General features: G+C 41.6%; 1 protein-coding gene across 1 annotated transcript; it reads right to left on the bottom strand.

Moving 5' to 3' along the window:
- Positions 1-82: 82 nt before the first annotated feature.
- LOC127963193 (cytosolic sulfotransferase 3) lies at positions 83-23,261 on the bottom strand. The gene is made up of 8 exons (XM_052562961.1): positions 23,095-23,261; positions 22,601-22,739; positions 8,124-8,252; positions 5,841-5,941; positions 4,998-5,124; positions 760-857; positions 496-670; positions 83-382 (listed from the first exon to the last, which is right to left on the bottom strand). The coding sequence occupies exons 1-8, from the start codon at positions 23,116-23,118 to the stop codon at positions 270-272; spliced, it is 906 nt and encodes a 301-aa protein (XP_052418921.1). The 5' UTR covers positions 23,119-23,261; the 3' UTR covers positions 83-269.

The following is a 23,261-nucleotide window of genomic DNA, read 5'->3' as shown; positions in this document are numbered from 1 at the left end:
TTAGTGATAAGCCTGCTCTTTCACAATGCTTTTATATAAAAATACATTTATCACTTTTAGAAGAAATTGTCGGGGTCAGAAATTGTTAATGCTGCAATTATAGTTTTCTTTATTGCATATTACACTGGCATATGGAATATGTACATATAACTGGAATATATTTTAACATAAAATATTAATATTCAGATTGATATTTTTATTCAGCGTTCCCAGATTTCCCCCCCTGACTTTTCACATACCCAGATCAAAAAATGATATATAAATAACAATCAAATCTCAGTGCGGAACTTGACAGTGGTGTTCTTCATCTTCTGTTTGTAGTCTTCATCAAACTGTTCATTTTGTGTTACAGTGAAATGATTTTTCCAGTCTCCAACTTTACCTTTTGGAACAGAAAGATGATAAAAGCAATTATTTTAACTAATGCTTCTTTCATTCTGCCCCCCCCCCCCCCCCCCCCAAAAAAAAAAAAGATTAGATCAGTTATTTATTAACCTTTCCTCATGAAGGGTGAGATCTTGAAGTCCATGACTGGGATAGTGGAATAGTTGGTCATTTTGTTCTGTTTCATGGCATCGAATTGAACCCCTTTTGTTATTTTCTCCCTCTCTTTAGTTGAGACTGACAAACCCAAGAAGGAGCTCAAACGTTCCACCTCACGTCCTGTGTCCTAAGTAAGACATGGAGAATACTCATTAAACATATATAAATACATTTTATGCTTCATTAAAAGGTCACTTTATGAACAGAACTACTTACTTCAACCAAATCCTCATAGAACATGTACAGTAAGTTAGAATAAGTCTGTTTTTTCTCCCACCATCCACTGACATGGTCATACCAAGGACCAAACACTTCTAAAGAAAATATTTAAAAAAGATTTAGTGGTAACTTTCTTGCACATAATAAAGAACGTCTAGGTTATGTATGTAACCCTCATTCCCTGAAGGAGGGAACAGAGACGCTATGTCAGAAAGAGAGAGAGACAGAAAGCCCAATCACCTTTGAGTGGTAACAAATCAAGCCAATGGGACACAGCACACCTTGCTCTGCGGAATTTGCATCACAGGCTCTGCCCTGCTGTGCGGGTATATAAGGAGCAGCACGAGCAATTCGCATTCAAGTCTTCACTGAGGAGCTGAGCCCAGTGACCCGGCCGTTCAGCAGAACAGCAATGTGGCAAAGGGATGTAACATCTCCGTTCCTTCCTTCAGGGAACGAGGGTTACATACGTAACCTAGACGTTCCCTTTCAGTCTGTCAAGTTCTACGTTACATCAGAAAGAGACTGACGAATGGGGTCACTTACAAAACGCCACATGGCTGTTTTCCAGTGACCCGTGTGAGTGATAGCACCCTGTCGTGAGACCAGCACGAGTGAGGGCCTATAGCTGACACAGAATACACTGGGTAGCATATTCCAGCTGGACGAATGCTAGCAGGCCGCCTGCTCATAGGAGGACTTACAAAGGCAGGTACCAATCGACGGCATGCATGTAAGTGCTGTACATCAACAATGCTGGAGGAATCCAGGGTTCTGGACTGAGGAACTCACCTGTGGGGAATAGCGCACGCATCCAGTCTGTGGAGTGGAATGGCGCAGCAAGCGGATTGACACTGAGTAGGTCCTTACTGGCCCGAAGGGGCGAGTACCCGGGAGGACACAGGCTCTACACAGAGATTATGAAATATCACAAATGTGTTGGGTGTCATCCAGCCCGCAACTCTACAGATGTCTATTAGCGAGGCACCATGCGCCAGTGCCCAGGAGGAGGCTACACTCCTAGTTGAGTGAGCTCTCACCCCTAGGGGGCATGGCAAGTCTAGAGCCTGATAAGCCAGGACAATAGGATCCACTATCCAGTGGGATAATCTCTGCTTGGAGACAGCTTTTCCCTTCTGCTGGCCTCCATAAACAAACAAAGAGCTGGTCTGAGGTCCTAAGGCACTGAGTTCTGTGCACGTACGTCAACTGAAAATGCCAAAGCCAAAGCCGTCAGGAGCACAGTTTTCAATGATAGAAAATTTAGCTCTACTGAGAGCAATGGTTCGAAGGGAGCCTTCTGCAGTGCCGATAGAACCACTGCGAGGTCCCAAGAGGGCGAGGTGGATTGAGCCTCCTTGCCCCTCTCAGGAACCTGATGATCAGATCATGCTTCCCAAGAGACTTATCATCAACAGGGTCATGGTGAGCCAAGATGACGGCCACATAAACCGTCAGGGTGGAAGGAGACAGCCTTCGTTCCAACCCTTCCTGAATAAAGAAACGCACTGACCCAATCAGGCATCTCCAGAGTTCCTCATGACGTGAAAAACACCAAGTGATGAAGAGGTTCCCCTTCAAAGCAGATGTTCTTGCACAACATCTGTGCAAGAAGGCTCACTGGGGGAAACTCATACTTGCGCAGGCCAAGCAGCCAGCTTTGTGCCAGAATGTCTGTGCCAAGGGTGCAGGGAGTAAAACAGGGAGTAAAACAACTGGCAGAGGGAATTTTTTGGAGAGGCAAAAAGGTCTAACTTAGCGTCTCCGAAGCATTCCCAAATCAGCTGAATCGCCTGGAGGTGGAGTCTCCATTCACCGAGATGAGACTGCTGCCGTGAGAGCTCGTCGGCTGCACGATTGAGCCTGCCCAGGATGTGAATGGCATGAAGCGACTTCATATGCTTCTGACTCCACAAGAGAAGAAGGCGAGTGAGTTGCGAAATGCGGAAGGAGCATAACCCTGACGGTTGATGTACGTTACGGTCGCTGTGTGTTGTCGGTACAAACCAGAACGTGCTTGTCCTTTAGCAGGGCCCTGAAGCAGTGCAGAGCAAGCCATACTGCTAGCAACTCGTGGCAATTGACATGCCACTGAAGTCCTGTCCAGGAACCTGACGCAGCATGCACATAGCACATGGCACCCTAGCCCGTGGCAGAGGCATCTGCTGACACCACAACATGTCTGGACACAGGTTCTAGGGGAAGGCCAGCCTGTAGAAATGAGAGGTCCTTGGAGCATGCCCTATTGCCATGCCCATCTCGGGACTTGATCGTGAAGCCAGTGCTGAAGCGGTCTCATATGGAGTAACCTGAATGGTATGACTGCCGCTACGGATGCCATATGCCCCAGGAGCCTCTGAAACAGTTTCAGAGGAACCGGTCTCTTGCCCTCGAATTGTCTCAGGCAATTCAACAGTGACTGTGCGCTCTCGTTTGTAAGCTGCGTGAACATGGCGACAGTCTATTTCCATGTCGAGAAGCTAGAATCAGCCAGTCATCGAGGTAGTTGAGGATACAGACACCTTGTTCCCTGAGAGGAGCCGGGGCTCCCTCCGCGACCTTCGTAAAGACACGGGGAGACAGGGCCAACCCGAAAGGGAGAACCTTGTACTGAAATGCCTGCCCCTCGAAAGCCAACTGAAGAAACGGTCTGTGTCGAGGAAGAATGGAGACATGAAAGTACGCGTCGTTCAGGTCGATTGCTGCAAACCAATCCAACGAATGAATGCATTCAAAAATGTGCTTGGGTGTTAGCATCTTGAACTGAAGTCTGTGAAGAGCTTGGTTCAAGGCACGCAAGTCCAGGATTCACTATAGCCCACCTGTTTTCTTAGTAAGGGCTGTAAAAGCCAGACTTCTTGTCGGCTGGATGGACCGGCTCTATCGTGCTCTTTGCCAGCAGGGTCACGACCTCCGCGTGCATGACAGGAGCATCCATGCCCACCAACTGAATCGCATAACCATTCGGATGAGCCAGCATGATGGCCTGGGGAGCTCTACCCAGGCTCCCAGAAACCGATCCAGTGGGGTCAAGGGAACTACAGATGTACCCACAGGGGTGGAGGAGATGAGAAGGCTGAGGTGGCTGAGGCAGCTGCGCCGGGGAAGGATCTGTTTGATGGCCTCAGACTGCTTCTGGGTGACAGAGAACTGCTGATCAAAATTCTCTACTGTGTCGCCAAAGAAGCCAGCCTGGGAGGCCGGGAAGTTCAGGAACTGAGTCCGATCAGACTCCCTTATGTCTGCCAGGTTCAGCCATAGGTGGCACTCCTGGACCACAAAAGTGGACATCACCTGACCCAAGGAGCTCGCAGTAACCTTCATAGCCCGGGGAGCGAGGTCGGTAGCGGTGCGCACCTCCTGTAAACTCCTGGGTCAGCATTGCCCCGTTCAGCTCTTTGAGCAGCTTGGCCTGGTAGACTTGAAGGGTGGCCATGGTGTGCAGGGCAGAAGCATAAGCCTTGGCCACAAGCGTGGATAAGATCTTACAGGCCTTGGTGGGAAGCTTAGGACCACCACGCTATGTGGAGGTGCTCTGAGGACACAGTTGCATCGCAACAGAACGCTCCACTGTGGGAATCCCAGCATACCCCTTGGCCGCCCCGCCATGGAGGGCAGTAAAGGCGGAGGAAGCACCAGAACAGTTTTGGGCAGTTAAAGGTGTCTTCCATGAACTGGTCACTTCCTGGTGCACAAAAGAAGCAGCGTGGGGTGCTGAAGATCAGCACAAGCAGCCCCCAGGAACCAATCATCCAGCCTCGAGCGCCCGGGACAGGGTGGAGGATTCCACTCAAGCCCGATGCTCTCAGCTGTCCAGGAAAGCACGGCTGTCAGCTCGGGATCGGACTCGGGCAATGTCGGCACTCCTAGGGAGGCTATGCAGCCGAATCCTCATCTCCCGAGGACTCAAGCCCGCCTTGTGATGCAGCGATCAACATAAGGTCTTCCTCGCACTGCGGGCAGAGCTCGTGATGCAAATTCCACAGACCAAGGTACTCTGTGTACCATTGGCTCATTTTGTTACCACTCGAAGGTGTTTTGGCTCTCAGACGAGATCCCATTCGTCAGACTCTTTCTGATGTAACGTAGAACTTGACCGACTGAAAGAGAACTTTAAAATGTTTACTCTCCTTTTGTTGTAATTGTATGTAAGTATAAATATATAAATATATTATCAAAAATGGTTCTTTATTTATACAGTTTAATTTAATTACTTTACAAAATATTTTACTTACTCTTTCCTTCTATAAATTTCTGTAAGAAGGTGTTCCAGTCTCCTGGTTCAGGTTGTCCCATGTTCATTCGATCAAAATGAAAATAGGAAACTGCATTGTCTTTTGCATTCCGTGCTACATATACAATCTGAAATAAGTGGACAGAAATAATATGGTTATAGAGACCAATTCTCATTATTAACTAATGGCTTATTAGCAAGCCTATTATTAACAGATTGGCTGTTTATTGGTATTTATAAAGTACATATTCTGCATGACCATATACATCCCTAATCCTACACAATACCTTAACTTAACAATTTACTAACTATTATTAAGCAGTCAATTAGTTTAGGCATAAGTGTGGAGTGCTGTGTAACTAAGCAGCATCTGTTCAAATCTCACATAGGTATACAATTGGGTTGACTGTGAAGGGCATAGAACATGATTCAAATAATTTTCATATTCATCAAACCATTCGGTGGGTGAGCCCTTGTGCCCAATGGTTGATGGCATTGTCATCCTGGAAAAGACTACTTCCATCAGGATAGGAATGTTTCAAAGGATAAAGGTGATTACTCAAAACAACATTGTAATTATTTGAAGGCCACAAATGGGCAAGCCAGAGCAGAAAAATGCACTTGGCAACTCAATCTCATGGAGTTTCCTTTAATTTGTCACCTGCATATATATAAATATACTGCTTAGTTAAAAAATCATTGTCAGTGACCACACCAAACACTGAGAGGCATATACACAATCGTCAAAAGTGTTTGTAAGAGTTTGACATCATCCTACAATAGATTAATTTCATGTTGCCAGCTATATCACGTCACGGCGTGAAAGAAGTTACATATACTTTACCCTTGAGTTTTGCTCCCAGAAGGACTTGGGCACAAGCTGAACAGGTAAATGAGTTTTGATGAGGCGAGGAGAAGTGGGCAGATTATCAGCTAGTTCTGTCCCTGAAAGTCAAAAATATGGTTCTTAATTAATAGTGTCCTAGTTGTCATTGTGGTTAGATCAAGGCATACAGTGAATAAACAATATTTTAAGCATTTCTAACTTATTTAATGTATCTTAAGAGTACTGGCTAGTGGCTCCTACAATTCAATAAAAAGCCTCACCATTCTAATTTGTTTAAAATGATAATGGACAGTGCCTCATAGAAACTACATTAAGACACCAAATCTTATTTGCTCTTATACCAAAGAGTCATTGCTGTAAAAGCAATTTAAAGAATGAACAAAACTATGCAGGGTATAAGGAATCACAATACAGATTACATCATGCATAACAGAAATAAAACTACAGACACCTTTGTAGCTTACTGTATTTACCCCTAAATGGGTGCATATGTAAACTTAAAAGGGTGCATATTTTTCCTTAAAAGTATTTTAGTACCTTTTGAAGGGTTACTGCTCTTCGACAGAGTCTTTTGAGCCAGTGGACTACTTACACTAAAAACACCATAATCTTCATTACTTCTGTTTACAAATATTGTGGTTAGCTTTTTTCCAATTATTTATGTTTTCAACATGCTGTTCCACAGTTCAGGTCAAGAGTTAAGTTTTTTTTTTATGTTTAACATTGTTAAATAAACTTAACTCAAGTAAAATGTTCTTTCATTTTATTATGTGATTTTTAAAAGCCTAGAATAAGAGCACCAAACTACACACACTGGTATAGGGAAATATGTTTGTCTTAATAGATGTATTTAAAGGGGTCATCAGATGCCCATTTTCCACAAGTTGATACGATTCTTTAGGGTCTTTATGAAAAGTATGTAACATAGTTTGGTTAAAATTTCTGAGCCACTCTCTGAGGGACTGTTTACTTTAGCAATCATGAAACTTGCTAATTAGCACATTATTAGGAAAGGTGATTTGCAAAGATTCATTAAAAAACCTTATACCCACTTCTTCTGTTGGTGAAGCTGGATCACAAATGATTTGCGTGAACATAGTCAAGTCAAGTCTGCTTTATTGTCAATTCTTCCACATGTACAGTACATACATACAGAGAATTGAAATTGCGTTACTCTCAGACCCCCGGTGAATACAGATAACATTAACAGTAGAGCCTAAAAATCTAGATCAAATATAAAATGTAGATAAAACTATACAATAAGGTGCATACAATAGATGCATTTAGGTAGATCGGGGGTGCATTCCCTTCAAAAACAAATTAAATCCACTCCGTCTTCATCAGCTCATATGTCAGGAGTAAATGACTACTGCTATGTTTATTATTACACCCATCAACAGAACACCTCAATCACTTAAGAGACCTTCTTCTCCCCATCTGCTCTGGTGGTGAAACAATGGATCCATTCTAGTCCATTTTTTTTGTGACCTTCACTTGCAACCTTTCCTCCGTCTACTTTACTCGGATGTACATAATTGATTTAGTTGCACGAGTGCCCACTACTGGCGGAACCCTTGGAATATACTGAATTGGACTGAATTGACGTCCTAAGCCCTTGATCACTTAGAATCCGCTATGGAACTGGTTTAATTTTTACATGTTTTCCTTACGAATGTGAATATTGGTTATGCATTAATTTATATATTTTAGACTTGTTTTGGGTGGGGATCAATGAAACGCAATCAGTGATGACATCATAATCATGTTGCATTGTGGTCAATGGAGCAGCCTGAAGTGAACTTCCCTCATCTTCTTCGCACAGTGGAACGCACTTCAAGATGGCAGCTGGAATTCCCCCGAGGGGAAGTGCTTAGGGAAGTTAGGGAGTTAAAATTTTAACAATGCTGCAAATTTGTGTATTTAGTTTACATTAAATGCAGCAGCACCTGTACAGTAAAGCCAGCAGAGGACCTTATTGTGTGCTTCACATATCTCTGAAGAAATACAGAAAACTGGTTCTGATTTGCAAGAAATGCAGTGGCATTTTACTTTTGTGGAGTACAAAGCAGACAGTCAAAATCAATCTGTCACAGGCTACATAAATTACAGAACATGTCGAACACAGAATCCATGCAGGACTTTAAAATGAGGAATGTGGAAGACATTAAAAACTAAATTATAAAACAATGATTTAAAAATATAATAACACACAAAAAAAACAAAAAACATGAAAATGCATTAATTAATTCAGTGAACTCTTATTATGCTGTGGTCTCTGACCTGATGGTATCACTTTAAAACATGACTCCAGGAACGGCACTCTCATATAGATAGGCTGGGAAGTCTGGCGCTCTGGAGAATCGTTATCAAAGTACAGAAGGTCTAGAATATATGACACCCAGGTGGTACCTAGAAAATCAGTGGAGAGTAGAAAATATTACATGCTTTGGACTCTTTCCTTAGAAACATAGCAAGATAGCAAGAAACATATAAGAAGGTAAAAAATAAATAAATAAATAAAAAGAAAGTAAAACTTTCCTGGATCAATATCCTTGTTGATCCTAGCACAACATTCCAATCAACCAATCAGAATTGAAACTTTCTTAAAAAATATCTGTTTTAGGCTTACAACCAGGGTTAGGTGCTTTTACATCCTTGTTAATCAGCTATCATTTTCCACTGATTTTAGGAATAAATTATGGGTAGGGTTAGGTTTAAGGGTAGGGAATGGGTTAAGTCTATATTTTCGGACAATAATGTTGATCCAGGATCATCAGAAGATGTTGATCCAGGAACATGTCTTACTTGGAAAAATCACAGCGACCAAGAAATTATATAATTAGTACTGCTAATCCATTAGTAGCGCTTCCTGCATCAAAGTGCAGATTTAGATTTAGTGCACAGTGCACATCTAAAATGTATAACTTGTAACTAATCTAAGAAATGTTCTGCTATACACGATAATACACATTTTTTGAAAGAATTTAGTATTACCATAGCAAACCTCCATTTTAAATTTCATATTATTATTAGTTACTGGTTAAGTTTAAGAGGTCATATTATGAAAAATCTTTTGAGACATAATATTATAATAAATCCCATTGAAATCTTTGTGCGTCAAGATAAAACTCAAAATATAAACAAACCAAATATGATTCTAACCCTAATCAAACATAACTGGGTGTTGTCAAAAATGTCCTGCATAGCACATGTCTTTTTATATATCTGAAACTGGGCAATAGACATGGAAAGTTATTGGATATTAAATATCTAAAGTGTTAGATTTTTGTGGTCTGATTTTATGAGTTACATGGTTTCGTCTGGTCAGAGGAGAACTGGCCCCCCAACTGAGCCTGGTTTCTCCCAAGGTTTTTTTCTCCATTCTGTCACCGATGGAGTTTCGGTTCCTTGCCGCTGTCGCCTCTGGCTTGCTTAGTTGGGGTCACTTCATCTACAGCGATATCGTTGACTTGATTGCAAATTAAAACAGACACTATTTCAACTGAACAGAGATGACATCAATTAATTCAATGATGAACTGCCTTTAACTATCATTTTGCATTATTGAGACACTGTTTTCCAAATGAATGTTGTTCAGTGCTTTGGCGCAATGTATTTTGTTTAAAGCACTATATAAATAAAGGTGATTGATTGATTGAGTTACATACAAATGCTTCAAAATATACAGAAAACTGTGCACTTTGATGAATAGGTTACATATGGTTAATTATCTATCTAAATAATGGGATTGTAATGGCTTTGAGATGGGTAGAAGAAATGAAAACCCTAGCAACTTGTCATGTGCCCTGATTTACAGGAGATTCCCCAGTTTTATGGTCAGTCGGAATTACAATGGAATTCTAGAGATGAGGTATATTCTTTTAAATTTGGAAAGGTAAGGGACAGCAATTTAGATGATGAAATAGCCTAAGTGAAGAAAGATAGAATGGAATTTCATGTTTCTGAAGGGAAAATCCAATCTAAATTCAGAAATCATATTTGCAGCAAATTATACAGGATATACAGGATAAAGTGCAGTTTCATAAGCATATCTGTTTTATGTCAATTTTTATGTCCAGGCACATGACCAACCTTCAAAGTTATAAAATGGTTTGCTAAATTATTGAAAAGGTTTAACCATTTTTTTTTTAAATCAAAGTAGATTTTTTTTTACAAGATTTATACAGTATGTTGAATCAATATCATGTCAAATTATTATATTTTTTTATTAGAATTTAATATTTTCATAAAAACACACATTTTTTTCTATATGTTAGAATAGAATTATAATTACTAACAGTAATAATAATGGATAAAATGTTTAAATCAAGAGAGCAGTGCAGCAGAAACATCTGTTACGTATATAACCATGGTAATCAGTCCAATAGATGGGCGAGACTTCATAGGCGGGTGACGAAAGCGACCAGGAAGCTTAAAAGCAGGTGAGGTGAAACCGGTATCAGCTTCCAGGAGTGAAGCAAGAGATACTGGAAGTGTGCCACTGCGTAACTTGAGACGTTCCTCTTCAGGAGCTTGAGCTGTGTCAGCGAACACTTTGGGAACGAGAATGCCCATGCCAAGAGACTTTCAAATCTCTGCCTATTGTGGAAGCCTGCACAGCTAAGGCAAGAGAACAGAAGAGCCAGGAATGGCTCGCGTCTCTAGGCCACAGAACCTGACAAAGGTAAGGGGCATGGACCATCCTGCAGCGTCGCAGATGTCCTGCATAGAGACACCTGCCAAGAAGAACTTGGAGGCCACAAAATAAGCGATAGAGATGACATCTACTATCCACCGACTGAGGGTCTGTTTTGTAGCTGGAATATCTCTCTTAGGGGGACCATAGCACACCAGCAGCTGGTCCGCCCTTCTCCATAGGGCAACTCTGTTGATGTATACATCCAAGTGCTCACACTGGACACATACAATTAAGCTTCTGCTGGTCTGGCTCCCTGAAGGGGGGGAGACTGAAGGCCTGGAGTTTGACAGGCCATGGTGTAGAGGAGGTGACCTTAGGAACATACACCACTCAAGGGTACAGAAATGCTTTGGCCAGACAGGGCAGAAAGTTGAGATAGGAAGGGCCCACTGAGAGGGCCTGCAGATCCCAAACTCTGTTGAGAGAAGATATTGCCAGAGAAAAGGTTTTGATAGTAAGATGGCAATCAGAGATCTCCTTGATAGGCTCAAGGGAGGCCTACAGAGAGCTTCTAGCCCCACAGCCAGGTCCCACACAAGATTTTACAGGAGGCCTCAGTCGTGTTACCCAGGGGGTGTCTGCCCACTGACTGGCCACTGAGAGGGGTGTGGAAGGCCACAATGGCTGCCACGTAGACCTTCAGGGTGGAGTGGGTCAACCCTGCAGAGAATCGGGGCTTCAGGATCTCCAGCACTGTACCAGCCGGGCAGTTAACTGGGTCGAGCTGGCACTCTCCGCACCAAGAAGTGAAAAGTTTCCACTTCAAGACATACAGTTTCCTCATTGAGGGAGCTCTGGATAGGAGCATGGTCTCAACAACCTTGGTTGAGAGACTGAAAGCTACAAGTTGTCTCCCCTCAGGGGCCACACCCATAACTTCCACAACTCCGGGCAGGGGTGGATTATCAGTACAGTTTTAAAATTAATATTACACTTAAATAATAGTAAATCTAAAGAAAGCTTTGCTATTGATTCTGTGTTTTTAAAAGAGCACAAGGAAATTTTAACTCCAGTGCTAGCGGAAGTTATAAATCAGTCTATAAATGAAAGTATCTTCTCTACAGCTTTGAAAACAGCTATAGTAAAGACTTTACACAAGCCAGAAGACAAGCTCCAGGTCTCTAACTATCGACCTATAAGCATCCTTCCGAATATCTCTAAAGTTTTTGAAAAAGTAGTTGCAGCGCAGCTAGTTGAACATCTTGATTACAATGCTGCATTACATCCTCTCCAGTTCGGTTTCAGAAAACAATACTCAATGGAGACAGCATGTTGTTATTTAATAGAGGAAATAAAATCAAGTCTGATAGCGGAGGAGTTGGGCAGTCTTTCTTGACTTGCGTAAGGCCTCTGATACAGTAAACCATGAACTACTGATAGATAAATTAACAAATTTCTCTATTAGTATAAGTACAATAAATTGGATTAAATCCTTTCTCAGTGCAAGGCAGCAGTGTGTAGTGATTAATAATGTATCATCTCCCTTACGAGCATGCACTATGGGGGTGCCGCAGGGCTCTATATTAGGGCCCTTGTTATTTTCTCTTTACATCAATGATTTTCCGTCTGTGTGTATTAATGCTAAAATGATAATGTATGCTGATGACACGGTGTATATTCATAGTAAAACTGCTAAGGATGTTGCCCAAAAGTTAACTGAGGAAATGAAACAGATTTCCATTTGGCCTAAAAACTCTCATTAACTTTGAATGTTGACAAAATGGTTTCAGTGTTTTTTACAAATCGCCAATTTACAAAGTTCTCGCTATGTAAGATTAAACCAAAAATCACAATTGAAGGTCAGGAAATCTTAAGGGTTGACCAAATTAAATATTTAGTAGTCATTCTTGACCCAAATTTAAATGTAAAAAAAATATATAAAAAAATAACAGAAGAGAACAATAAAAATAACATGTTGAAAATGAACATAGCACATTTTAGATATATAAGTAACTTTCTGACTATATATGCATCTAATTATTCCACACTTTCGTTACTGCATGCAGAGTTGGTCACAGGCATGTAAAACAGCATTAAGGCCACTGGAATCATTATATAAAAGTTCTCTTAAGGTTCATGACAAGAAATCACGGCTATTTCATCACTGTCATATTCTTAAAAAACATAGTTTATTAAGTTTTGAAAACATAATCATATATTCTAATCTCTGTCTTCTGTTCAAGATAATAAATGGTACTGCAGCTTCTCCATTAAAAAAGTTCATTTCACTGAGTTCAGAAATTACATCTCGAGCCACTCGGTCGACTGTTCGGGGTGAGTGTAGGATTCCTCAGTGTAAAACAGCATTTGGTAGCTCAGCTTTCTCAATTGTGGCCATTAGACAGTGGAATAAGTTGCCAACAAAGTTGACCACATGTGAACATTTTACAAATTTTTCACATTGGGCCAAAAAGTGGCTTCTTCTAAAGCAAACATGTTCACATAATGTTTTGTAATGTATGTGTATGTGAGAGTGCATTTGTAAATGAATGTTTGAGGAATGAATGGTTTGGTAATTTAAATGATTTTTAGGGGTAAATGTATTATTAACATGTGTATTCTATTTGTTATCAGCCTGCCCAGGGACTACAGGTGGAAATTAACATAAATGCTACAATCTGGTATAATGGCCCTCTCCCTTTTAAGGTTAATGTATATTTTACAGTGTTCATTCAAATAAATAAAGTAAAAAATAAATAAATAAATAAATAGGATAGCCGAAAAAGGTCTTCCCCACAATCTCCACGAGGCGTGGAGGCTCCGGCGTGGAAGTGGTGGCTAAGTACACAGAAAGCGTTCATCTAATTTGCTCTTTTGCAGTTCAGCCTTTTTCTTGGCAGCCCACTCTATATTCAACTTGGCCTTGGTACGAGTAACCTCTAAAAGCTCCCCTTACTGGGGTGCTTGAGGGGGCGAGTCCTCAACAAAGCTTACCACATCAGCCTCCTTGGAGGAAGAGAGGAGAAGTGTCGAGCCCGCTCGCCAGGGGGAAGTAACCGCCGAGCGGGCTTCCGATTCCAAGGAACAGATGCTGGATCTGGAGGGTGAAGAAGAAGATAGAGATTTGCTCATCTCCATTATCTCCTCCAGCTCCATCTGCCAACCCCACTAGTGTAATCGTGCCTCCCCTCAGCAGAAGCGGGATCAGGACTATGAGGAATGCTAGCAAAGACTCCCTCCACAGAGAGAGCCTTATGGGAGCGGAGAACATGCAGGGCTGTTTGGCCACTCTCAGTCTGGGCAGTTGGCTCTCATGACTCCACTCCCAGGCAGACAACACACAAACGAGTGTATCCCCGCCCATAATGTAACACGGACAGGGAGGAAAACACTGCCTGCCCTCGCCCTTTTTAGGTGTTTGGTCTTGTCTTGTGCTTTTGACATTTTGAGACAAACAACACTAAATAAGTCGCACAAATGAATATCAGACTGACACAAACACAGAGTGCTTGCTGGATGACATAACCTTTATGCTTTCTGGTAGCTTATGTGACCAGCCTATGATGTCTCGCCCATCTATTGGACTGAGTACACACATGATTCAGAGCCGGTTCCCAAAGCATTTTCCAAGGCAACTCAAGTTCCTGAAAAGGAAGTTTTTGCCTATGTGATTTTGTGTGGACTTATAACTTTGTGCATGTTACAGTTATCTGTGTAAGTGATAGCACCCTGTCATGAGACCTGCACAAGCAAAGGGCCATACCTAAAACAGAATGCACTGGGCAACATATTCCAGCTGGAGGTATGCTAACAGGCTGCCTGCTCGTAGGAGGTCTTACAACCAGCGTTGTGGTGATACATATGAATCTCTGAGGTACCAAGCCTGTAGGGTGGCTCGCCAAGGGAAAGAGACATGCGTCCGAGAGAGGCTTACTGTGGAAATACACCCAAGAGGGGAATCACAACACATAGAGGCACCTAGTCTAAAAAAAGGGGGCTGACTGACCGGACATACATGCCAGTGCTCGACATGCTTTGAGACGCTTGTATTTTAAACCCTACTGATGCCTGTATGTTAGACCCTATTTCATATAAGCTCCTAAAAGAGTTGCTTCTAGAAGAAATAAAGATCCTCTTCTGACTATTATTAATTAATCATTGTCATTAGGATATGTCACCAAGACCTTCAAACTGGCTATTATTAAGCCTCTCATTTAAAAAGTGCCTCAATCCTCAGTCAAGTGAAGTCAAATCACCTTTATAGATGCCATTTCTTCTAATTATGTAGCAAGTACATTGTGTATTATGGGAATTGTTCCTGGTTCTGATTTGCCTAATTAATGCAGCTTAAAAATCATTTAACGGATTTGAATATTAGAAATGTGTTAGTGTATTATGTGTATGCCAGGTTGGTTCTTTAATCTAGAGTGTGTCTACCCTCGAACAATGTTAGGTAGGTTATTCCAGAGTTTGGGTGGTAAATAGGAAAGGGATCTGCCACCTGCTGTTGATTTAAAAATTTTAGGTATTATCAAATTGCCATAGTTTTGAGAATACAGTGGACGTAAAGGGCTAGAGTGCAATAAGAGCTCTTTTAAATACTGAGGTGCTAAACCATACAATGTTTAATAGGGAGCCAGTTCAGTGTTGACAGAACTGAGCTAATATGGTCATACTTCCTGGTTCTAGATCTAGATCAGAGGGTCACTGCAGTCACCTGGATCCAGTATGTATCAGATGGTGGATCAGCACCTAGAAAGGACCTCTACATTCCTAAAAGACAGCGGAGACCAGGACAACTAAAGCCCCAGATACAGATCCCCTGTATAGACCTTGTTTCAGATGACCACCAGGACAAGACCACAGGAAACAGATGATTCTTCTGCACAATCTGACTTTGCTGCAGCCTGGAATTGAACTACTGGTTTCGTCTGGTCAGAGGAGAACTGGCCCCCCAACTGAGCCTGGTTTCTCCCAAGGTTTTTTTCTCCATTCTGTCACCGATGGAGTTTCGGTTCCTTGCTGCTGTCGCCTCTGGCTTGCTTAGTTGGGGTCACTTCATGGTTGGTTGACTGCATGGTTACAATTTTATCTATAATAGTCTTGGAAGTAAAGTAGTTCATAAAGTCATTACTACTTTGATGTTGGGAAATGTAAAGACCTGTTGATGCTTTATTCTATATTAAGTTTTAAATGCTTTTTTGTAGGAAAGCGTACTTTCCCCACCCAAAGCAAAATATCAAATACATTTAGTTTTGTTTTCCTCCAGCTTCACTGCTGTCTTTAGTGTGCGGTTGTGCTCATTATACCATGGTGTCAAACTATTTTCCTTAATCTTCCTTAAGCGTAAAGGAGCAACTGTATCTAAAATGCTAGAAAAGAGAGAGTCCATAGTTTCAGTTACATCATCAAGAGTTTTTGGATGTGCTAAGGAATTGAGATAAATCAGGAAGATTACTTACAAAGCAGTCTTTTTTGTAATGGTTTTGTGATGGTTCTACCATACTTGTAAAAAAAGAGTAGAATTTAGAGTTTTTGTTATATTAAGTTTACACGAGACTAGATAATGATTTGCAATATCTTCGCTTGACTGCATAATTTCAATCCAATCAACATCAATTCCATGTGACAGTATTAAATTTAGAGTATGATTTTGACAATGAGTAGGACCTGACACGTTTTCTAACCACAATAGACAAGATGGGTTTCCACTAGGTGTCCTCCTTTTCCACGGTGTCTGTCACCTTATCACTTCCTGTTCCCTTATTTGGTCACCTTCCTCCTTGTTTTAGTTAATTGATTTCCCCACCTGTCTCCTGTTCTCCCTTTAGCTTTCTGTGTATTTATACCCGGTCTGTCTGAGTCTGTGTCACGGAGTCCTTGACTTATGTGTGATACTTTCCTGAGTCTGCTCCTGCCGTGTGTTCTTGTTTTTGTTTGTTATGTTATTGGATATTCTGGTTTTGACCCTGCCTGGACTGTTTACCCTTTTGGATTTGCCCTTTAATAAAATCTCACACCTGCATTTGGATCTCTCTGTGTTTCCTGTATCACCAAACGTGACAGAAGGACTCCGTCATGCCTAGATCCAGCGGTGTGGGATTTTGAATCTGTTCCCCAGCCACCATGGAGGAACGGAGGGGGAGATTCCGGAACTTAACCACCCTTCGTCAGAGGGGGAGTGAGGTGGGTGGCCTGGTGCAAATGTTTTGGACAATGGCAGTCGGGTTAGGTTATAATGACGCAGCACTGAAAGACCTGTTTAATGATTGCCTGGATGACCCTTTGCCTCAATGGGAGATGAAGGGGTTGGAGATCTAGGACTTTTGGGGGTTTACCCATTACCTGCGCCATCGTGTTCAGTGGGATGCAGCAACCACACCTGAGTCTCCAGACAAGACTGCCGCCAGCCCAGCGCCACAGCACAAGATGGCCGCCAGCCCAGCGCCACAGCACCAGATGGCCGCCAGCCCAGCGCCACAGCACCAGATGGCCGCCAGCCCAGCACCACAGCACAAGATGGCCGCCAACCCAGCACCACAGCACAAGATGGCCGCCAGCCCAGCACCATGGCACAGGATGGCCGAATCTACACCTGTGTTGCCAGACAAGATGGCTGACTCAACGCCTGAGTCTTCCTTCAAGGTGCCACCGACTTGCCATCATAGAGGGCGGAGGAGGAAGAGACAGGCGTCTACCGTTCCTCAAAGCCAGGAGGACATTCCCGAGCGGTCTGCTGCCGTCCAGGATGACGTTCCCAAGCGGGCCGCTGCCGTCCAGGAGGACGTTCCCAAGCAGGCCGCCGCCATCCCCGAGGCGGTGCCCGATGCTGTTCCGGAGGCCGAGGTGGTGCCCGATGCTGTTCCGGAGGCCGAGGCAGTGCCCGAGGCCAAGGTGGTGCCCGATGCTGTTCTGGAGGCCGAGGTGGTGCCCGATGCGGTGCCCGAGGCCGTTCCTGATGCGGTACACGATGCCGCTCCGGATGCTGTACCGGAGGCCGAGGCAGTGCCCGAGGCCGCTCCCGATGCCGTGACCGAGGTGGTGCCCGAGGCCATTCCAGAGGCGGTGCCCGAAGCCGAGGTGCCTCACATCTCCACGGGCAGTCCAGAGTCGAGTCAGGTTCCAGTTGACCCTCCAGAGTCGAGTCAAGTTCCAGTGAACTCTCCAGAGTCGAGTCAGGTTCCAGTTGACCCTCCAGAGTCGAGTCAGGTTCCAGTTGACCCTCCAGAGTCGAGTCAGGTTCCAGTTGACCCTCCAGAGTCGAGTCAGGTTCCAGTTGACCCTCCAGAGTTGAGTCAGGTGTTCGTGGACCCTTCAGAGTCAGAGCTAGTCACCGATGACCTTCCAGAGTCAGGGCTAGTCACCGATGACCTTCCAGAGTCAAGTCAAGTCACCGGTGATGGTCAAGGACTGAGTCAAGTCTCCAGTGATGGTCAAGGACTGAGTCAAGTCACCGGTCATGAACAAGTGCCAGTCACCAATGATCTTCGCGATAGGAGTCAGGCCAGCACCGATCTTCTGAAGTCCAGTAAGAACACCAGAGGATTACCAGAGCTTCGTCGTTCCGCTGGTCCGGCCGCACAGAGGTCTGATCTGCCCTGGAGGGCTTCCGCCTTGACCACACGGCAGTGGTGGTCTTCCACTCCGCCCTGGGGGACTCTGGCATCGACCACGAGGACGTGGTGGTCTTCTGCTCCGCCCTGGGGGGGCTTCCGCTCTGACCACACGGACATGGTGGTCTTCTGCTCCGCCCTGGGGGGGCTTCATGTTATTGTTTGTTTTGTGTGTTCACTCCTGTCCCTGTTCCCCTGTTAGTCTGGCCCTCCGTCCCTCCCCCTGAACCTCCTCCGGTCCTCCTCCCTCCTGGTCTCCCTATGTTGTGTTTCATTCTGGTACCTGTTCCCCATGTTTTTCTTTTCTGGTCCTCCATCCCTCCCCCTAAGCCTCCACCTGTCCGCCTCCCTCCTGTTCTCTGTTTTGTGTTTATCGTGGAGCGTCTGGGAGCCGCTCCGTAGAGGGGGGGTACTGTCACAGTGTCTGGGTTGTGTTCCCTGGGTTTCCACTAGGTGTCCTCCTTTTCCACGGTGTCTGTCACCTTATCACTTTCTGTTCCCTTACTTGGTCACCTTCCTCCTTGTTTTAGTTAATTGATTTCCCCACCTGTCTCCTGTTCCCCCTTTAGCCTTCTGTGTATTTATACCCGGTCTGTCTGAGTCTGTGTCACGGAGTCCTTGTCTTATGTGTGATACTTTCCTGAGTCTGCTCTTGCCGTGTGTTCTTGTTTTTGTTTGTTATGTTATTGGATATTCTGGTTTTGACCCTGCCTGGACTGTTTACCCTTTTGGATTTGCCCTTTAATAAAATCTCACACCTGCATTTGGATCTCTCTGTGTTTCCTGTATCACCAAGCGTGACACCCATTGCATCTTTTCATTACCAACATGAATATTAAAATCACAGACAATTAAAACTTTATTTGCAGCCAGCATTAACTCGGATATAAAATCAGCAAATTCTTGTAAATATAATATAATAAATTCTGTATGGTGTAAATTCTAATAAGCATAACGGGGGATTTATCATTAACTCTTAATAATGTTATATAAAGCACCCTTACTTCAAATGATTTATACCTGAAGCCCTCCCTTTGAGAAATAATATTTTTAGAAACTGTAGCAGATCCTCCCCCTTTACCCTTTGGACACGTATCATGTTCATAAAAGTAATTTTGGGAGGTAGACTCATTTAAAATAATGTAATCATTTTGTTTTAGCCTGGTTTCTGTATGTTCAGTGATCATATCATTTAGAAAAAGTTATTTTGTAATTCATTTGTTTATCCATATAACATCTGTTTTTAATTTGTTGAACATCAATAAAATTCTTACTCTTAAATTTGTTTGCATGCTGCAGAGTGGTTTGTGATTGTAGCTCCGCTTTTCTGTTGAATCTCTATCTTACTATCACTCTCTGTTGTCTAAAATGATAAAATATAAACCTAATTCCCACCATATAACCGATATTATCTATCAAACTAATTTAACTAATATGATTTGACTAATATATTTTAAATCGTGAGTGCTGTGAGCCTACAGCACTTTCGCATTCGTTAGCTGGTTAGCTTGACATTCACGTTTCTATCCACATTTCTATTCACTTCCATTAGCGTTTTCAATATTTAAAAAAAAAAAAAAAAATATATATATATATATATATATATATATATATATTCTGACTCCAAAGGAGGAGATGGCGGGCGAGTTGCGACATGCGATGGGAGCATAGACCACCCTGAAGCGACGCAGAGCAAGCCATACTGCCAGCAACTCGAGGCCCTGTCCAGGTGGCAGAGGCATCTGCTGAAACAACAACATGCCTGGACAATTGCACTAGGGGAACCCCTGTCTGTAGAAAAGCAAGGTCCAACCACGAGCTAAGGGCAATGCAGCCGAATCCTCATCTCCTGAGCCTAGCTCATCCCCCGATGCAGTGATTGACATCAAGTCATCTGCTGGTGGACCGGATGAAGTGCTGGGCTCCGCCCTGTCCGAGGCACCAGCATCCGGAGTGAGGGGCCCATGGAGACTCGCTCGGCGGGGAAGCCCTCACTGTATCCTCATGTCACCCTGGCTCAAAGCAGCACTGGCAACTCCTGCTGACTCGCCGTAACACCAAAACTTCGTCGGCTGTCTTGATGAAACTCGCTTTAGGAAGCTGAAAGGCTTGGCTCCAAAGTGAAAAGTTGAATCTGCGACTGCTCTCCAAAATGCAAATCTCGCATGCCAACATTCATTGGCTTGTTTTGTTAACACTTGAAGGCGATTCATCTCTCTAGCGAGATCCCAATTTGTCAGTCACTGATGTAACATTGAACGTGACTGACTGAAAGGGAACTACTAATTATCTATTAGTTAAAGTTCAATAAATATAACTTATGAAAGAACTATTACTGAACAGTTATACACAGTTATACACATTTACAGTTCATCACAATTACAATTAAATGAATTGTGACCCTTTCATATTTCATGTTATTATTAGTAGTAGTAGTAGTATGAAAATACAATATAAATAAATGCAATACATTTTTTAGAGGATTTGTCTGTGTAGTGAATTGTTTTGTGCGTGTTTTGTAATAAATCAGCTTCCGATAGGAACCTCACCGCCACACAAATTTTTATATTTTATATACAGTACTGTATGTGTGCCTCCTCAGCATATTCCACATTACCATTAATTTAATTCCTGTATGTAAGGCAAGGACTGAGGGAAAGTGAAAATACAGGTAACCAACCCGTAAGTAATAAAGAATTATCAAATAATTCTGCAGTACCTTTTTCGAATCTGAAACAGTAGGCCTATTCTAAAGTGAAAATATTGGAAACCCATTAGTAATTAATAAATAATTATCAAATAATTCTGCAGGATCTATTTTGCACCTGAAACAGTAGGCCTATTCTAAAGTTTAAAAAATATTGGGAAAGCTTTAGTAATTAATAAAGAATTATTAGATAATTCCTCAAGAATGACTTAGAACCTGAAACAGTATTCTAAAGTGAAAATATAGAGAACTCATTATTAATCAATAAATAATTATAAAATAATTCTGCAGGACGTATTTCGAACCTGAAACAGTTGGCCTATTCTAGAGGTGAAATTCTAGTGAACCCTTCAGTAATTAATAAAGAATTATCAGATAATTCCACAGGAATTACTTAGAACCTAAAACAGTATTCAGAAGTGAACCTATAAGTAAATAATAATTACTACATAATTTTGACTCATCAAAACATTACATCAAACTAACACTCTTAAATGTATACATCCCCCTTATTAAGTAACATTTTATTAGGGTATCTGTACTTTTACTCAATTACTATACTTTTGTGGGCCACATCCTTATTATTGCAGTGACTATTTGCGTATAACTGTTCAGTAATAGTTATATCTTAAGTAATTTCTTGAACCTTAACTAGTAGATAATTAATAGTAGTTCTTCAGGAGGTATGACGGATTATATTACTTATTGATTAACTAACTGTTACTTAAAACAATCATAAAATTATATTACATACTGATTAGTTAACACATCTTCCTTAGTAGTTAACAGTAGTGAGTTAAGTGTTAATGAATAGTCACTTGTTAGTTCTTCAATAATTCCCTATTAGTTATGCAGTAAGAAACAGTATTCTAAAGTGTTACCAAAAAAAAAAAAAAAAAAAAAAAAACGAATTTAAGTATTAAAAAAAAAAGTTTGCAAGAAACATGCTTTATACACACAAAAAACATGAAGAGAGAAAGAGAGAGAGAGAGAGATTAAATAGGTTTAAATATAAATAATTATGTACTAAATGGCAACAGTTATTTTAACCCTAACTGATGCAAAATTTACATATTCCTTTGATGGCAAACATATTATTATTATTTGTTTTTTGCTGCCTCTTTTACTTCACTCTCTAGTGCAATTAAAAGTAGTAAGCATCGTGTATTTTTCATTTATTTATTTATTTATATCACAGTTGAAAGTATTTGCACTGGCCTAATATTTTTTGTGAAAATTTAGAAACTTTTTTTCAGGATTCTTTGATGAATAGAAAGTACAGCATTTAAAATAAAGACCTTTAGTAACATTATGTGTTTGATGTCACTTTGGTCCCACTTTATATTAGGTGGCATTAACTACTATGTACTTGCATAAAAAATAAGTACAATGCACTTATTGTGTTCATATTGTATTGTAAAACACTTTTGCTGCTATTGAGGTGGGATAGGGGTAAGGTTAGGGAGAGGGTTGGAGGTATGGGTAAGTTTAAGGGTGGGTTAAGGTGTAATGTATGGGTCAACAGTGTAATTATAAATGTAATTACAGAAATTAAATACAGATGTAATTACATGTAGTTTTTTAAAAATATAAGTACAATGTAAAAACATGTATGTACACAATAAGTACATTGTACTAGATTATTAATTAAAATGTAAGTACATAGTAGTTAAGGCCACTTAATATAAAGAGGGTCCGTCACTTTCAACTAATTTAATTTGTCTTTCTCAAACTGTTGAACTTCGCTGAACCCTATTGGTCACATTGCAGCCTGTAAAATTTCATGAAGTGCTTTTACCTGCTTTGGGGTAAGTAGCGATTAGAATGTCATCAGGTCTTGCTTGAAAGTTTTTCACCTTTTCCCAGTTGTCAGTGAAGTAGTGGATCATAGAAACACCCTCAAAATCAAACAGCTCAGGTCGGCTAGATAGTTTCATCTGAAGCATTGAAAAGTGTTTTATTATATTTTACTTATGTTTAATGCTGAATTATCACTGAATTATCATTAGAGAATCAGATAAAAAAAATCATGGAGGAAAAAAAACCTTCAGTATTATATTGAAAACTGATTTCATAAAACTCATATTTCTAATGTTGAATAATGGAGAGACTAAAACTTAGTTTACAGTACTCTAAGTACGGTACTTTATATAAGTCCTTTAAACACTGCAGTCATGTGATTTTCTGTGTTTCCAAATCATTATGTTTTCTATAATTTGTAACTTGCCTTTATTTATTCACATTAAATTTTAATTAAATATCTATATTTGAAAAAGAAATGTATTTACTCACTGAAGACAAGTCTGGGATTTCCATTATGTTGAAACAATGTAGTTCCTGTAAATCCTGTAATTTTTCTGCTCTTATAAAATGTTGCAGCCCTTCTGTGTCAAACACTATGCTTATCTTCTCTCTCTCTGTACTTTGAACTCAACCGGTTATGCAAGTTTAGACAGACT

This window comes from Carassius gibelio, chromosome B8 (genome assembly GCF_023724105.1).
Source record: "Carassius gibelio isolate Cgi1373 ecotype wild population from Czech Republic chromosome B8, carGib1.2-hapl.c, whole genome shotgun sequence".
NCBI classification, from domain to species: Eukaryota; Metazoa; Chordata; class Actinopteri; order Cypriniformes; family Cyprinidae; genus Carassius; species Carassius gibelio.
This window is presented reverse-complemented; position numbering and strand designations above follow the sequence as displayed.

Coding starts and splice junctions, on each gene's coding strand:
- LOC127963193 (XM_052562961.1), bottom strand. CDS start 23,118: ATGGAAATCCCAGACTTGTCTTCA. Junction 22,740..23,094: donor AAATCCCAGACTTGTCTTCA/GTGAGTAAATAC, acceptor TCAATGCTTCAG/ATGAAACTATCTAGCCGACC. Junction 5,942..8,123: donor TTTTAAAGTGATACCATCAG/GTCAGAGACCAC, acceptor TTTGACTTTCAG/GGACAGAACTAGCTGATAAT.